Raw genomic sequence first — 18,680 nt, forward strand, 5'->3', positions numbered from 1 at the left:
GACGCGGCAGATTTGAACGAAAGCTTCAGAAAATTGTCAAAGAAAAGTATTAATAAAACTAGGACTGATTAAGTAAGAAATAGAATAATAATGTACAAGCCTCCTCAAACCAGCTGACTCTCAATTCTCTATCTCTGCACTGCAAAGCAGAAGCCACATTACCTTTCATCAGAACCATATAAACACAAATTCCGGCAGAGATATTTACAACCATAGAAGCACAGACAATATCACCATGGCCAAAAACCCAGAAAAATCACAAGACAAAAAGATTGCCTACAACTTTTTTTTTCCTGACCTTTTTTTTTCTTTTTCAATTCAAGGGTACGTTGGAGACCTGTAGAAGGATGAGGTTCTTGAGCCTACTAAGACACAGGAAATCCCGTCATCACCGTTTAAAAAGGAAAAAATTAACAAACAAGGAGAGAGAAAAAAGAGAGAGCGAGATGCCTGCAGAAGATGCCATATAGAGCTACCGGTCTGTCTCCAAAGCTTCCGAGTTGAGAAAGCCTCGGAAGCTTCATCCATGGTGAGATCACATCCTAAGCCCCCTCTCGTCCTCCTAACCCAGCATCCGGTCAATGGGTTCAGTCCTGTCCTGCACAGCCAGCCTCTCCGACACATCAGCAAGAGATTTGAGATTGCACTTGATGAGGGCCTCCACAAAGTAGCAAGTCTCGTCCCTGGTGTTCCCGTCGGGCACGTCAACAACAAAAGACTCGATAACCATCGTTCCCGGTCTTTCTTCTATGACCTCAGGATGGACTGTGATGACCGATGAATAGTTCTGCGGCAAAACCAAATAAAATTTTAAATCTTGTTAGGTCAGCAAACTAAGATAATATCTCAATAGATGTAAGGAAGCTAAACTTTTCTGGATGAATGAAGCTTTCCTTGGACATAATCTAGGTTTTTTTTCCCTCGTTGAAGTTACACCATGCAAGAAATTTTAATGTATCATAAAAGAGACAAAGTTCAGGCGTAAGTGCCTTGCTATATGTTGAAACTACCTATCAAAATTATGTTCTTCCAGGTTAAACTAGCCACAGTTCCAGTTCCAAGAGATTGATGTCACTAAGAAACCAAGTCTATCGAGTACGGGATACTTGGTAAGGCTTAAGACAAGGTCAAACCCTATCCAGTGACTAAAAAAGAGAGCACAACAAATCAGTTAGCACCAAGAAGATCAATGAGCTAAAGATAAACTGGAACAGACACACAAAAATGCAGCAATATTTATTTAATTTTTAGATTGTTTATCACATTTCAGTAACATTCTACTGTCATTTTAGTAGAATTTTCAATAATTTAGGAGGCTAACCCGAAATCATTCGAAGTCAATATTGTATTTTGACACATTTTTGCTACCATATCTTTTTTTTAAATGACGCATATATTAGTACCACTGTTAGAATAACTATGCTGAAAACAGAGTTGATTTCCTTTCAAGCATGTTTTCTTTTGATTTCTGAAAACGAATAACAACCTGTCATGTATTTGGGCTTCTTTGTATTCATTATCTTTTAATGAAATCACCCTTATTTCTAAAAAAAATTAAAGCTAAATCTTCAGGAACTACTGCACCTTATTCAGCTACGCATACATATAACTACCAGAGGTTTTAGGCCAACAGGTACATAAAAGCTGTTCCATTTTTCTCTTTTAGTTATTTCATGATGTATCTACTACCCACATTTTTTTGGAAGACAACTACATATCTTTCATTAATAAATCATATACATTTCTTCATTTTTATTTAGAAACCACGAATGAGTTAATCAGTAAATAACGAAGACCTAAGCTTTGAAATGGTTCAACCAAACAAAAACCTGAATTCTGAAAACTAGGTAACAGTTTCAAGGAAAATTTATACCTTTAGCCTGTGATCACCGCCAACAATCCTGACACTAAGAACGTGCTCATTATCATCCAAAAGCTCCAAACGCTCTGTGCTAGTCGTAGCCGGAAGTCCGGTTTTCACATTCACCTCTCTTACACTTCCAATCTCCAAATCGCCTTGTACAACACATCTACTGATGAAGGGCTTATATTTCTGGGGCTGATCAAATCTTCTCACCAAAGACCATACCTGATCACAAAGTGCCCAGAAAAAAATAAACCAGAAAATCAACTTCACAAAGCAAGCCCTACGAAAATAAATATAGTTTAGAGAAAATAATAGTATATTGGTTCCACTGAGCAGAGAAGTAAATCCCATTAATTGAGCAGAAGAATATAAATTTTTTAACAAAGAAATCCTGGGTTTATAGCAAAAGCCTGTATTTTCGCCCAGGTCTTGGACTCTCCGAAGCTACAATACCTTCTCTTACATATAAGTAACCTCCCGTAACTTCATCAGGACTTCCACATTACTAGAGGACATACGCGACAAGAGTATTTCGTTTCTACCAGGACAAAATCCTCGAGGAAACTACTAAACACAAATTTAACGTCCAAAGACCGTAAGATTCTTATGATGTCTAAGCCTTTTTTTGCTCTTCTATACTAAAACGCGAGCCACTCCAACCAGCAAAAGCTAAACAATCACAAAAAGAAATCTCCTCGTAGTTTCATGAAAAACAGTGGAGACCGATGTCTGCTTGAAAGTTTCCATAAACATCGAATTCCTTCCCCGGTGTTGTAGAGGCGAAAACACATAAAAGACCGAAACAATATAGATATCCCAGTGGGAAATAGAAGAAGAAAAAGGGGAGCCAGCTTCGGCCAGTAACCACAGCCCTATTCAAACAGAAACCAAAGACGCCTCAGGTGCTTAAATGGCAGGGAACAAGAAGGAAAAAACAATGAACAGACTGGATCGAACAGAGTTGTTCTGATCTGATAACAGAACACCCAAAGCCGAAAAAGAAAAAAAAACAGGATAAATCCTCCAGAGAGACATGGATCTGATAATTAATCTTTCTAAAAGTAAAAAGAGGAAAAATAATATAAAAATCGCAACAAAAAAAAGAAAAATCAAACTTAAGTAGATCGATAGAAGAAAAGGGATCTCACGAGATGAGCTGGAGCTTTGATGTGTTTGACAAGCGTGGAACTACACTGGTTTTCTCTGATCTCATGTTGGTGGAATCTGTATATATACTCAGACTCCGTCCTGGCTCCATTCGCTGTCATGGCGAAAATATCTATACCTCTCCAATCTCCAATCATCCAATATAGCAACCCTATCGAAGGCAAAGCCAGAAGGAAAAAAAAGCCGCTTTTCCTCTCAGAAATACAGCCCAGGTATAAACACAAACCGCCCGCCGCAGAGGGCCTCAGAGCTTCTTCACCGTCACAGCTACCGCGATATCCAAGCAACTCCCATGGCTTCTAGTTAAAATGGAAAAGAAATCTGATTTTTTCATCCTCCTCTCGCCAGTCGCCATTCCTGAATCTTATTATCTCTGGCCGACAGAATTAAAAGGCCCTAGCTTTACACAATTTAACGAAAATACCATGCTCTTGTCTTTTGGTTGGATGAGGTTGACTATTTGACATTTCTACCCTTCGGTCTTAGCCACACGTTTGCCGTGCCCATCGCCTGTAGATGACGAGCAATTCCGTAATTTCCTCCAGCCTGTCCAAACCGCGAAGATATTGTCGGCAAGCGACGCGAATTTTTTGTCTTTACGTCGACTTTCTTTTTCCTGTTATTTTATTTTATTTTATTTTTAAATAAAGCGCTTTAAGTCGACTCTCAAGTTTAAACCCAGCCTTCTTTAATTAATCTGAAATCTGATTTTTTAATTCTTTTTAATTTTTTCAGCTCTTAAGCATGTTTACAAGTTCAAGTACTTTAATTATATTATAAAAATATTAAGATAAAAAATATACTAATGTATATATATAATAAATAAATATATATATATATAATAAATAAATAAATATATATATATATATATATATATATTGATTTATGGTGGTTCACAATCTCACATTATCTTGGATTTGTGATATATTTTCACGATATTTTTAATTCAAAGTTAATTTACTATGTTTAGGTTATCTTATGGTACTTATAATAAATTACTTTTAAGACCAGTTATAATGTTCCTAACAATAGGATTTATGTGACACAATTGATTACAATAACTTACTCTCAAATAGGAATATAATATCAAACTAGGGTCTTTTTAGGGACCATTAATGCCTCTTGTTTTGTGGAAACACTTTTCTAGTTATAAATTTTTACATAGAAAATCATATAATTTTTTAGGTAAGATTTTTTGACCAAGACGTGTCGAAAAATAATATGAAATTTTTTTGTATAAGTATTTAATAATTGATGTTGTAATACTTTCAGCACGAGGAAATTTTGTATTTGACATTTTATTTTACTAAAAAATTATCGAATAAGTATGGTAATGTATGAAATTGATTATTAATTTTTATTTATTTCCCTAGAAAAAAATGCACAAACAGGTCCATTTAATTTTTTTTGGATTTTTCTAAATTTTTCATGTAATTTCCTAGTAAGATACTAATAGGATTTTATTTGACGGTTTTTTGGAAATGTGTATTCTAGGAAAATCATTTCTAACTTTTCCTCGGATATAAATTTCCTACTAGGGGCACTAAGAGGACCTAGGTTACCCACCTTAGATATACACATGGATTTGCACAAATAGCTCAATAGGCACAGAAAGCTCAGACCCTGCAAGAGATTTTTAACATTACCTATATTCACAACAACCAACGGCTCACAACAACAACAACAACAACCCAAACACAAGTACACTTTTCTCATCCTCTATACAAGCCTTTATCAATCAAATTGAGTTTGCGATGATCTTGCTTTGTCGAAATTTGACCCAACAATGCAAGTGTTACTTGTTATAACTCAACCCAAATACAAAAACCTCTCAATAAAATAGATATAATAATGCAAACACTAATTAGATAAGTACACCATTTTTAAATACCTAGTTTATGTAAATAGCAGTTTAACGGTCTTTATTTCACTAGATTTTCAAAGTTTAAAGCACAAGAGTAAATCAAATTGATTTTGAAATATGGGGACACTTAAAGCATTTCAATCTAATGATGATTTCATAATTGAAGTTCACAAGTAATATTTTGAAGAATTTGGTGATTCTAAATAAGAGATATTTTAGTTTAAACTTACTTGACTAAAATAAAATACAAACAAACACTTAGATTTTGAATAATACCCCCTACAAGCAACAATCTAAGCAAAAAACCATTTATCTTAAAGTCAGAACACTCTAGTTTAGATTTGCTTCTCCAAGTATAATTGATTGGTTTTAAAATATGTGCACAAAAGTTTTTAGATTTAAAAAAATTAGCCTTAGATTTATAACACCATCGATAACCCCCTTTAGAATATTAAGATGAATAGAATGATCTTAAAGTAGGAAAGGTACGATTCTAGCACAATAGATGTGAAGCAGTTAAAATTTTCAAAGTAAACACATGAAAATACTTAAGACTGTTGGTTAGTTTTTAGAGGCTAACTTTTCATCCTCTCAAGGTGTTCCCTTTATCATTCATTGTCTAGGGTATATGACTTTCTTTTTTTACTCAATTATTTTCTTTTGTTGTCACATTTTCATCTTTTTACTCAACCTTCTCTTCTAATTCTTTCATTCTATGATGACTTTATCGTTGGGTTTCTGTACCTTGTTTTATTGGGATTAGACAAGGCATTTAACATTCCTAATTTATCGCACACTATTCATGAATCTCCTCAGCTCTTTTCTTCTAAGAGAATGCCCTTTGATCTCTTCTTCTCCATTTGAATCTTCTCATTTATTCTCCACTTTCATTATTATTATTATTATTATTTTCACTTCAAATTTTGTTTTTGAAAAGAGGATTACTAGGAGAATGATCTTCCTCCCATTCGAAGAGTCATTTGCTAACTTTGAATTTGTCATGAAAATGCCGTTTGACAAAAGGGAATGCAACAAATAAATGTAGAAGGGATTTTCCAAGGAGATCTAGTCATAGGGCTATTTTCCTTGGAGACTTCATTTCTTAGGTTGACTAATTCAACATTTTAATCCAAATGATTCATGAATGCATTCAAGCGCTAGCAAAGTTATCAAAGCATAATGAATCAAATTTTAATCCTTACGAAGGATTCAAAATTTCCTCATATTGATATTTGAGTTTTACATGATTCTAACTATAAGAGATCCAACAATAAAAAGATAGAGTTTGATTGAGATACACCATTCAAAACATCATAAGATATGAAAACAAACTTGGTCAGATATAATACGACAATGCATAACAATTTAACTTAGATGCCTAAAGAGGTTTCAAATTTTATAATTCAAGTCTTGAAGTGGTTCAAGGATGACAATTATATAAGTTTGAATGGTAGTTACTTGATTTCTTTCCAATTCCTCTCACACGGCGAGGAGATCAACCCTATTTTACTATAGACTACTTACGATGGTTTCAAATTTCAGTTCATAGCATTTGACTTTCAATCTAACATATATTGACTTTTGTTTTATAAAGATATTGACCATAAATTCTAAAACCCAAGGAATAAGTTAGATTGGATCATACAAGTAGTCACACCTAGTCACACACAACTTGATTAATTATTTTACTCGGGTCTATGTTCTTATCGTAAGATTTTCTAATATTAACATATAACCAATGTGCTATGTGAAGATCCATCACAAACTCAACCATGTTTGATCAAGACATTTCTCTACTGTATGGGAGAATGAATTGCCAATCTCAATTGTATCAATAGACAAATTTGAATTGTATTTAAAAAACTCAAACACAAATCTAAAGTACATACAATCTTCTCCCCAAAACTTTGGCTATCAAGAATATTAATGTACATAATGGATATGAACACCTTTTGGCTCATTGATTCACCAAAATCTCTAGTTTTTACTAACAAGATGAAGCTAAGGAATATGCTAGTCTACGTTTCCCACACCTAACATCTCTAAGAAACATTTTTTTTTTATACTAATATGATTTTGTGATGACATGTGTAACTCTCACACATCATAGGCAAAGAAGCATCTTAAACGTCATACATGACTCTCATTAATTTACTTAGGTACATATAGGTATAAAACCTATAGATTTCAATTTTTAAGTCCAAGGGCAAATGCATTAGGCAAATTACATTTGTTAAGGGGGCACATGATGTGCTTCCTTTGTCTAACAAATCAATACTTTCCTCAAGGTGTAGCCATGGGAGAAAAACTCTTTCCAATTATCATTTTAAGTTAGAGAATCAACTTAATTTCATGCATCAAAGTGACCAAACAACGTTTTGATAATCTAAATGGAGTCATTTCTGAGTCATAAGATTATATTCTCAAGAATTTGAATGAGTTTGGTACTTGAGACTCAATTTGACTCAAGTTACTTTACATTTTAGGTTCAAGGGGATACTCTCACATTCAATTGTGACAAATAGTTTTCCAAAATCTTTTTTTTTTCAAAATATTAAAAGTCAAATTACCATCCACGACAAACCACCAAATTAAAGACAAATGACTATTTTAGCTCGTGGTTTCCTAACTTGAGACTCTAAGTCTGACATGAAAACAGGCAAACCAATAAGGTGATAAACTTTATCAAATCCAGATATATTCACTTTGCGGAAGAAATAACTATTCGCAAGATTCAACCTTTGATAAAGAATATGCAAATATTTGTTCATGGTCCAAATTTATAGCAAATAGTACAAAAACTAGTTGATTCACTTATTTAGCTTGTTGGTTTTAATTCATTGCAAGTGTTCAAAATTCAACACTACTGAAACCTAGTGTTACACGACAAATTCAATCAATGTGGAATATAAATATATTAAAATAATCAAAGTTCCACACTAGCAAATTATCGAACTTTCTTTGAATTCATTTTAAAATCTAGATCCTGATAACAAACTTGTGACAATTTTCCAAGGTGACCACAACCTCATTGGTCCAAACCTCTCAAGCTCCACGAACTTTCAAATTTTGAGTCAATGTTTGAGTCTGGAGGTAATATTCATAATGGAATGCTAAAGTCTCGTAAGGATCTCAATCTATGTTGATTTCCAACACAGATACCAATGATTCTTTATTGTAAAAATCAATTTAGCTCATTAGTTTGCATAATCACACATTGTTGAAAGATATAACTCGAGTATAGTTGTAATGATGTAAAATGACTTTAATTCTTGTCACTTTCCTCCTTACTCAGGGTAAAGGGCATTGATGTAATTTTTTATATACTCAATATTATAAATAGATGTTGAGGGGGAGGATTGGGCACGTCACACAATCCCTAAACCTTCTCCCCTCTTTCTCAATTTGTCTCTAGTTGTCCTCTTCTCCCTCCTCTCTTCTTCCTTCTCTCTTCTATCCTAAATCCAGCACACATAATAACCACATTTAAAAATACACAGAAAACATAAGAATAACCATACATTTAATCGATGAAAGAGATCTAACCCTTCTAAGATTTCAATTATTTAAGTCCTAGGGTTAGAATCACTCATTTTAGGTTGAGGAGGATTTAGTTATTTGAAAGTTCAATATTGAGTCCTTCAATTTTCCTTCATCTTGGAACTTTTGGATTGAGGAATGAATACATCACTAGTTACCTAAGGAAAGTGCCTTTTTTCTTTCAAAGGCTAGTTGTCCAACTAGGGCAGAGAGGAATTCCATGTAATGACATAGATGGATATGTAATTCTAAACAAAAATTTAGAATGTCCATATTGACAATAGTTAACACTATGACATGATCACTTATGAATCAAGGCTAATCACATTCAGATTTTAATCATATGGTCTAACAAATAACAACTTGTGTTATTTCTAAATTTATGTCAACCACATTTATATTAAGTTGCACATTCTTTCCTCGACACATTGTTGGTTAATACTCATCAAACCAGTGATTATTCAAATCTAGTGTGTCTAAATTAATTCGTGGCCTCTAAAGCCACATAAGACTAATCAATATTTCCAAACTCCAATGAATATTAAAGCAATGCCATAGTTTCATCAAGTCATGTATCCCAAGTTATTCGAATGATCTTAGAGCATGTAGTTAGATACTCGTTTACCATTATTGAAGTCAATTTTTCGCTACCTTGTCATATATATACTTACTTCACTGCTCTTTGCTCAATCTTATTCTTGAGCATTCAAACACGTAATGATAATGATATCCACAACAGTGGCATGCATAACTTTGTTGGACACCCTTTCTAACTCTAGGAGCACTCCCTTCATTTGTTTTTTTCATTTCATCTTAATATCTCTAAATCATGTTTCTTTCATAGAATAGGCTTAAAGTGATTTTCTTTAAGGCTGGTAACCATTTTTGTGACTTTAACAATTTATTCTCTCCTCAAATTCTAACATTCTTTCAAAAACATTGTAATACTCTTTTTCTAACTTGGTGAGGTGCACACCAAGTGCTTCACTTTCTAGGGTTTTTCTCTTTAGATAGTCCTTGATTCTTCTAATAAGAATCACAACTCTCTCAACTTGGGTTCTTCTCTTTCACTCCTAATTACATCATCTTTATCTAATATGATGCCACCGACCAAACACAGGTGCCTAGAGGATCACTCTGAGTGGGATGAGTTGCACTTATTATTCCTAGAATAACAAGACTTTAGGTTATTCTATCAACTACTTCATTGATCGAGGCATTGAACAATAGTTTAATAACCATTGTATTGTCTTTCACTTAGGCAATACTTTTCTCATCTCAATCACTTGTGTTTGGAAATTATTTTTTTCCTTCAATTTTTGAAATGGGAGATGGGGTCCTTCACAAATAGGTTCCCACAAGTTTAGGCTCTCCAATTAAATGAATGCTTTCATTTTCTAGTGTTCTAATATTGATGTTGGGTTTCATCAAACATTAGAAGGCAAAACATTGGCTCTCTAAGAATGTGATATTCTCATAAGTTATCTTATCATAGGTAAAGAAGCATCTCATAATATTCAATATGGGACTAGCATTTAAGAGTACACTTGCTTTGATACTATTTGTTAGGTTTAGTGAGAAGAAAAAACCAATAATGCATAAGCAAGACGTTCATTTTAATATTTACTTGTAGTTCCTCAAAGGGCAATATAGCCATTAACGTACAAATAACAATTGGAAAACTTTTAAAATTATTTTGTTATTCTCTTTCAAAATAACTTCTTAAATAGTAGTCGTGATGGCGTGAGGATCTCATTAACAAAACGTTAAAGCAAAAGTAAGTGCTAAGTGTTATTGTCACAAATGAACAAAATGTTATCCCTATTTGGTTGTAAAAGTAGTGTGAACTACAAAAGTTGTAACGCTTTTATTCTGACACATCGTTTGTTGTTATCAACAATCCCATGAGATTTCCCAAACTCGATCTGAGTAAGAGAGAGAATTAAGGGTTGTTTATTCACCTGGGCCTACATAATTGAAGATCTTAATTTCGTCTTCTCATGACACACAACTAAAAAACCCTAAGTTATTACCCTCGCTACAATGGCAAGGATCGAAACCAAATGGTTCCCCACCATAGGAGGTGACCCCTCCTAATTATATATTTAATATTCAATTTAAAGACCCATAAAAAAATTAAATTATTACTATTGGGTCTTATTTATATGGAAAAATAACATTTATGAGGTTGCAATTAGAATTAATGGTGCAAGTTAACACATTTTTAATAAATATATCAAGTAATTGGGCTATGACTTGTAAAGCACCAAGCCTTTGTACCAATGACCCATCTCAACTTGCTATTTTGGGGTTTTTTCGTAATTCTTCACGGGTGGAATATTCTCCATGCTTTCTTTCCAAAACTGGCAAAGAAACTTGTGCGATAAATTCGGCGAGCTGTAATTGAAATGGGCTGCCGGCGGTGCGTCCATCGCCGCAGTGCTTGACCGTCCACCCTTCACGAGTCACGCCACTTGCTTCGGAGCTGTTGACATGTAGAAACAAGACGAGAACTTTAAAATACTAAATAGACCTCCACGCTTTATAAAAATACCGATGACGTCCCCGGGTTTACATCTCGTGTTGTGCGCGTTGGAGTGTCGCAGAAGGGAGGACTCGTCTGTCATTGTTTGCAATGAGAGGGTTAAAGCGCGTCTTTTTTGGCGGCGCCTCGAGATGCGCTCCCCCTCGCTTACTTTCGTGTAGGATCGTATCGAAGTGCGCGAGCGATCGAGGGAGGAGGAAGCTTATTGGACTGCTTCAGAAACGAAAAGAGCCAGCGCTGCAGTCACGAAGGGAAGCGAATGAAGAACACGTTTCGACTTGCTGGATGATCCACGTGGCGTTCCATCTATCTCGCTTCTCGGGCTGTCGAATACTTGATTCCAATTGGCTCTCATTTCTCCCCCACGGAAAGCCTCGAAACTCTCATTTCTCTCCCATACCTACTTTTTTTCGAAAATTATACGAATTGTCCAAATGTTTTATTTCTAATATTTTTAAACCAAAACTTAGACTTTACGGTTATACATTTGTAATCGATTTAAAAATCATCTAGATAGTATAGAATATAGGAACGAAGAATAATATTATCGTAATTATTATTGTTCTAGGACTCTACAATCTGATTCTATCTCTAATTCTATCTCTAATTCAATCACTAGTTATTTTTATCTCTATTATTATCTTTATATCTATCACTATATTTATCTTTATCTCTATCAAATAAATCCTTATTTACTAAAGTAAGCACATTTCTATATTGCCATGAACATGAGATGTCTGGGGACACCAACCCATTTCATCAAATATTGACTAATCATGATCAGAAGGCTGAGATAGTGTTTCGTATATTCCGTACCAAATTGTTTTAGTTTCTATTATCTATCTTTTTTAATTATTAATTTTAACTGAATTTCTACCATGAGAGACACATCTGTATGTATCATCTAATATGACTCAAACTTTGGATATTTCGATATGATACAAAAGACACGATTCTAAATAATAACTGCGACCCGCCCAATTGGGATATACTTATCAACAAACAAAATACACGTATGATCTTGTTGAACCGTGAAAGGGAAAAGCTTTCGAACAAGAAGGGACAAGCAGGAAGTGAGGAATTGCCCAGCAAAGGGGATGAGATCCTACCAGAATTTCCAAATGTAGCAGCACCTAGCGCATAACTTGTCTTCACAGTTTCAATCTCTGCCCGGCTTCATACACCAACCAACTTCTGGTCATTTCTGTAGTAATCTTGACGTAGACACCAGCGAGACAAGAGAATCTCCCCAGTACGACAGATGTTTGATCAAATTCCCCACAGGGATGCTTCTCTGTAAAAACTGAAAATAGCGGGATTGAATACGGAATGGACTGCATCTAACTCGACATGGGCTCTGAAGACCTTTAGGCATCGCACTCGCCCTCTCTGCCCAAATCGGAAACAAGCACTAGGTAATCCCAGTGAGCAAGCTTGCTGCTACTAAAGTCTTCAGTTCTTCTTTTTTTTAAAAAGAAAAAATGTCGCCACGCATTGCTTTACCCATTTCCGGCAGCAAAATGACATGCAGAGTTGGAATGTGATTCGCTGCTTTTGTAATTGACAAATGGGTTTGCGTTTAAGTTCGCTTTGCGCAGTAAAAGCGATCCACTCACTCGCCTTTTCCACTCTGAGATTCCCATTGCATGTTTTTCAGACAAGTATTCATTGCCCAGATTTTTGTCCTTGTTTTCCCATTTGGCTGAAAATGGGTTTTGAAAGAGTTCTGTCTCCCAAACTTCTGTTGAACTGAAAAGACTATGTTCTTCTTTGCCTAAGCTGTTGCGTCCCAACTTTCAGCAAAAATTGAGGCTAAATGAGGCTTATATATGTATAAATGTATAAGTGCAAGGGGCACTTATCACCCTAAAAATTTATCTTCTTCTTCACAAGTTATTACCACTTTTTCACACAATTGCCAATTACCTAATAGAAAGATCTCTACAGCGGAACCTCTGTCAAAGACAAAATCAGGTTTGAATTTGGTAGAACTGTTTTCAAAGATAAGATTGAGGCAGCAGAGACAAAAGAGTTGAGTGCTGACATTACAGTGTGTCTGGGCAATAAAGGCAAGGCCAAGTGCTGATGCCGGTAGTTTTTCTTTTTCTCTGTCTCGGATGCACTGAACCATGAAAAGAGAGAAAAGAAAAGGTAGTGGGACTTGGGGAGAGCCTGAACTGTTTTGGCTGATATAGGCTTAGAAAGTGATTATTAGACGATGCCCAGCTGATTGGAGATGCATCAATTGACAAGTGAACCAGATGCTCAGCTTGTCATTTTTCCTTCTTGTTAATATATTGAGATATGTTATCCCCCAAGCAACATTTGGAGAGAAAGAGACACGTCCACGAGGAACCCATGGACTACCTGCCACTTTTTATTGGCAGAACATAATATTTGGCCAGTATAATTGAGATTTCTTCAGTTCATAGGCGACAAAAAGTTCACTTTTATATATTTTTTTAAAATACTTTTAAAATATTCTCACGAATAGTAGCTAGATTTTAGGGTTATTATGTATCCAGCTAATCATTGCAGAAGTAACAGGACAAGGGGGAACCCAAAATTGTTTCTAACTAAAGAGTTACAAAGAAGGCGGAGTCTCACTTAGATCAGGGATTAGAAAGTCCCTTTCTTACTTTGCAAACATTTTTCGGGTGAGCCTTGTGTTAGAGTAGAATTCATTTTAATCATGTATAAATTGATGGGAATCCTCCAATCATGTCAGTCAGATTGCTAGATAATTTTGAATCTCCTGTTTGGTCTATCCAAAGTTTGATTGATGGAGATTACACCTTGATCCAATTTCAAAACACCAGTAAAGGTTCAGAAGTTAAAATTAGTGAATCTTAAATAAACTGGCAACAATAATTCAGAGCTGTTGATAAAAATGTTGCTCTCTGCATCTATACTTTAACTGAGGCTCCGGATTGTTCAGTTGTTGGGCTGTTTCTTCGTTTGGAAATTTAGGAAATGTTGAATGACTGCTGTTTAATGATTTTTCCACGGTTTTTATGTGATTGATTCTTCTTCATGGGGAGCAGACCTTTGACAGGATCCCAGGTCAGAAAATGGAGGAAAAATCTCAAATATGACGTTTGTGCAAATGCTGCAACAGTATAAACGTCATATTCTTCCGGTAACTTCACTTTCGATGATGAAATATGATTAGGTTTGTTTTGAATCCACTTCAGCACTCAACTAGAAAAGCTCCAGTTTCTGGAAGATCATCTCCCAAAGACACAGAAATATCTTTACGTGGAGAGAGAAAATAGAAATTAGCCTGCTGTTGAAGGTCCCGAATAATGGACGAGACAAAAGGGAAATCAGGAAATGTAGATTCCCAGAAATTGGGTTTCCAAATAGATGTAGAGCTTATTTGTCAGCCATTGTTTGGGGAACCTATCACTCTCCTTTCGAGAAGAAAAGATTGAAGATTCTTGCTTAAAGGTTCCTCCCTCCCTCCCTCCTCCTCCCCTTTCGCATCAGAATGTAAGAAAAAAAAAAACGTTTTATTTGATTCAGCTATTGCTCCAGTTCTTTAATTGATACCCGAGAAGAAAATCTACTGAACCCACAGTTTTGGATCCCAAAAGTCAAGCTGGAAGCGAAGGATTGATCCTGGAACGATCATGGAGAAGTCACTCTAACGATGGACTTATCAGTGCTAATCACATGTGTAGATGAGTTCAAACAGAAAATGCAAGAACCTTATTCCTATCAGACGACAAAAGGACTTTAGTCGGTGACGAATATCAAAGATGGATTTACTTTTTAAGTTCTAGACAATTGAATTTAGGATTTTCAGAGTAGGAAAAGACTTGAAAAGAGTGTTGTTGATCAACTAAGCTTGATAAGTCTCTAGGCATCTTTAGCAGCTGCTAGGAAATGGCAGCCAAAACCCAGCTAGCGATCCCCCAAGTAGCTTTAGTTGGTGACATGCTGATTTATCGATCTGGGGATAAGGGTGAAGATAACATAAAAAGTTCGGCATTTCAAATGACTTATCCCGGGCATGTTTCTGTCATATTCAGTTCTGATCAACCGAATCAAAAAGCCTCTTTCTCGGCTTCTCTCCTCTGAAGTTAGTAATCTTTTACCAGGAAAAAGGAAGAAAGCTGACGCTTTCCTGTTGTATTTTAGCTGCTCCCATCTCTGGCGGGATGCCTAATCCAAGTGTTATTATCGGCTTTCTGACCGTGCCACTTTGGATTTTCTGATACTGTCTTCAATCCAAGTCTTATCGGATTAGAGGGCAATTACCTTCTGGCTTCCGCCACTCCCGAGGACTTTTCTTAGCATGGTAGTATCTGAGACTCCAAGTTCTGAAAGTGATATTGATTGGTAGGTCGTCTGATAAGAATACGGTCGATGCCCACCTCCGGAAGGCAGCTGTGGGCTCAGCCGGCCCTGGTAGGTAGCTTTCATGTCCGACCCTTTGTCTTTTTCTGCTAGCTTGACATAGCTTCGCCCACGAGAAAGAGTCGAACCTTTGGAAAACTGCAACGTTTTTTCCACTTGAATTGAATTGGTCTTTCTTAACGGGTTGTATGAAATTGGATTAAGGGTTATCTCAAAATGACTAGTAATTTAAAAAAATTATTTTTTAATTAATAAATTTAAAATCTTTGTATTCACAGACTATTCTACTAACCCAGGTGGAATTGGAAAGAAACTCAAGAGAGTGCGAGGACGTGGCATTGACAAGATCAAAGTGCCAGTCGTTTATTCTCTTTCCATACAAAAGCAAACTAGGGTTCCCTTAAAACTATGATCAGAGATGAGAAACAGCAACAGTTTCAAGCAGATATTTATGTGTTTTAATGGATACTGCTGAAAACTTTATGCTTTAGGATAAAATATACATTGAACAGCATTGAATACAACAGGGAAGGTTCTTTCTCTAGGAGACCAACCAATTGGAGAGGAGAAAGCTGTCTAATACATCTGATCGGTGCTGTCGGCACGGTTTTTCTCTGGTTCATGTGATTCTGTCGCCAGAATTCAATTCAAGACTGTGGAAGGAGATTTTGGATTTCTACAAGGTCCTAAGCTGAAGGCAATGGAAGGCAAGCGTTTACATAAAGATCACGTTAGATTATGAAGATCAAAGAAAGAAGGGGTGCATGTACAATGCCTTGAATACGAATGCACTGGGTGTGACGCTTCTTCCAGACATGAAAGAGAAGAGATTGGGAAGAATTTACAGATATCTTCAAACACCAGTAACTACCTCTTTGCGGACCAGGCTCCGGTTCTCTGCATTGCCTTCGTGGACCCACGTGTGGGGCGACATTGTCAAGAGCGGCCACCAGTGGTGCAGCCTCACTTTCCTCGATTGGCGAACTACCCATTTGGTATGCTGACGAAGGACGCCATTAATGGCCTTTAAGTAGTTACTTGAATCATGATCTCTGAGTATTGTGCCTTCAGATCCATAAGCTGTTGGGTCGCTCAGAGTCTCGAGAGGGTGAGGAGTGTTGAAGAAAGTCCTCAGCGCGCTTGCTGGGGACGCCGTTCGGCTCTTGTCCAGATAATAAAGTCCACTATCAGGAATAAGGGGATGAGACGGGGATGACTGCTCATCGGGTTGGAGAATGAATAGCTTCCCCAGCGGAGAGTATAATACTTTCTGCAAAACCCGCCATTGCAGAACGAATGAGGAGGAGGAACTCAATTATTTAAAGTCCATTCAAAGTCGTGGAACTGGTACTTACATGATTGTTTAAACAAGGGTGGGTTCGGAATGCACCATTGAGACGTTTGAGAACTAGAGCCACTTGGCTAGGGTAGTCGCAAGAGAATGCTCTGGGGACAATGTCCCTGTGCATCACAACTGAGCAGACATGATTCTCATCCAACCCTAATTCTTCCAGGATTCGATGCCCACCGCAGAAGACAGATGGAGACCCAAATGTGACAACAGGAAGAAGGTTCCAAGGCTTTACCACGCCTCTCCTCAAGAGCATCAGGTTTACTAGGAGGGAAAGGCTACCGCCTAAAGAATGGCCGGTGAATTGAAGCTTCGCCCTTTCTCCATTCAACTTCAAATGATGAAGAATCTCAGGCATGAGCTGCTCGTATATCCCCTTGGCAGCTTCGTAGATGCCCCTGTGAACCTGCACATCTGTTCCCTGAATAGGCAAATCCCATTACCTGTCAGTTCTACAAGGAAATACATGCAGTCGGGACCAGAATAAATTTACTGACTCGTTAAATTTTTCCTCACCTCAAATTTGGTTGGTTCGAAGAAGAGATTTGCTTGCCATGATGCCAGTGAGTCGGAACCCTATCATTTGCAAAAATCCCATCAGTTGAGAACACTATGTAAGAGTGAGGATGGCCCAATAATGAAGCAGATCTTCTGGGCTTATAAAACAAACTTTATTTACAATAGATCCATGGGCCTTGCCAATTCATTATTGTAAAATAAAGAATATATGATGACAAGAACAACAAGCTCTACCTGAATGACGAAGGAACGCTTGTACGTAGCCGGATCATCACAGACGAACCATTCGCAAGGCGAGGAATGCAGCGAGCGAAGATCCCTCGCCGCCTCCGATTTCGCCGTCTCTTCTGCCGCAACGACTGCTGTCATCGCGGACGCCGCCACATAAGCAGCCACTTCCGACTTATAAAGCCTAGAAGGCGAGCTCGCCCCATCGTTTCGGTCTTCCGTTTCAGGGCATTCCTTCTGAAGATCGTCATCCTCGTCCGCGCCGGATGAGGAGCCCATAGAAAGACGTTCCTTGGCTTGCGAGTGCACATACGAGGCCGCCGACGCGGCTATATCATATGCTGCCGATGGGCGGGTCGGCCGCTTTTTCACATCCGAAGGCCTAGGTTTCTCCGAGATGGATGACTGCAGTACTCCAGTCGATTCAGGCACAATATTGGAGTCCCGATCGAGCTGCGCTTTTATTAGAGCGGCCTCTGCCTTTTTCTCCAGAGAAGATGTCACGAAGTGCAGTCCATAGTATTTTCGTAGATCATCAATCTAGTGACAGGAAATGTTAAAACTCAAAAAGTCATATAATTGGTACTAATGGGAATTGTATGACGTTTCACTACGCAATAGATATCATATATACCTTGATCTCCGGAATAACATAAGCCATGTTACAGAGGAAAGCCAACTGAGAAAAGAGCTTCATCTGCGACCAATTGACTCTGGCTAAAAGCTTGGAGAACGACTCTCTGTCGAAACTAACCTCTTCGATTTCCTCTTCATAACTGACCCCACATAAATCCTCTTCATCACTTTCTCCTTCTCCGCTATCCTCCTTTTGCCTATCCTTCCACCGGGTCCTCAGCTCCATGAGCCTCTCCACCCAGTTCGCTCTCTTCTGTGTTTCCATTACTTCCTCTGCTTCGCATTCCATGGAGTGGTCCTCCAACTCCACTTCTTTAGAGTACTCTTGTTCGAACAGAAACGACTTTACATAACTGGGAATAATAGAACCGGAGAAATTGAAAGGAAATATTCCAAAGGAACGGCTACTCTTGAGCTTTGTCTTCGCCGTGGTTGCCTGCGCCGGTTTCCGCGAGCAACAAAGATGAGGTTCTGATCTGGATCTACTCATTCCCAAACGGTTCGGGAGGTCAGTACTGGAATGTGACCGCCGGAATGCATCCCTTCCTCGAAATATTTCTTTTGCCGCAAGGGATGTGCCGGACAGACCGTTGCAAGCCAT

The 18,680-nt window shown here is 37.3% G+C and overlaps 2 protein-coding genes across 3 annotated transcripts; both read right to left on the reverse strand.

Annotated features, from left to right (window-relative positions):
• Positions 1–33: 33 nt before the first annotated feature.
• LOC137962185 (abscisic acid receptor PYL8-like) lies at positions 34–3,408 on the reverse strand. Of its 2 annotated transcripts, XR_011115112.1 has the most exons (4): positions 3,016–3,408; positions 1,874–2,089; positions 299–787; positions 34–139 (listed from the first exon to the last, which is right to left on the reverse strand). XR_011115112.1 is itself a non-coding variant. In XM_068808917.1 (3 exons), exons 1-3 carry the CDS (start codon positions 3,169–3,171, stop codon positions 563–565), a joined length of 597 nt encoding a protein of 198 aa, XP_068665018.1. In that variant the 5' UTR covers positions 3,172–3,408; the 3' UTR covers positions 34–562. The 2 variants fall into 2 exon arrangements, 1 of the variants encoding a protein (XP_068665018.1); XM_068808917.1 differs by having other exon boundaries at positions 34–787.
• A 12,519-nt stretch (positions 3,409–15,927) lies between these two features.
• LOC137964004 (phospholipase A1 PLIP1, chloroplastic-like) lies at positions 15,928–18,680 on the reverse strand. The gene is made up of 5 exons (XM_068811260.1): positions 18,078–18,680; positions 17,450–17,983; positions 17,213–17,272; positions 16,701–17,117; positions 15,928–16,615 (listed from the first exon to the last, which is right to left on the reverse strand). Exons 1-5 carry the CDS (start codon positions 18,678–18,680, stop codon positions 16,199–16,201), a joined length of 2,031 nt encoding a protein of 676 aa, XP_068667361.1. The 3' UTR covers positions 15,928–16,198.

The sequence above is a fragment of the Aristolochia californica genome, unplaced genomic scaffold, assembly GCF_029961685.1.
Source record: "Aristolochia californica isolate CCGP_79_NKW_82.1479 unplaced genomic scaffold, dmAriCali1.0.hap1 SCAF_4, whole genome shotgun sequence".
NCBI classification, from domain to species: domain Eukaryota; kingdom Viridiplantae; phylum Streptophyta; class Magnoliopsida; order Piperales; family Aristolochiaceae; genus Aristolochia; species Aristolochia californica.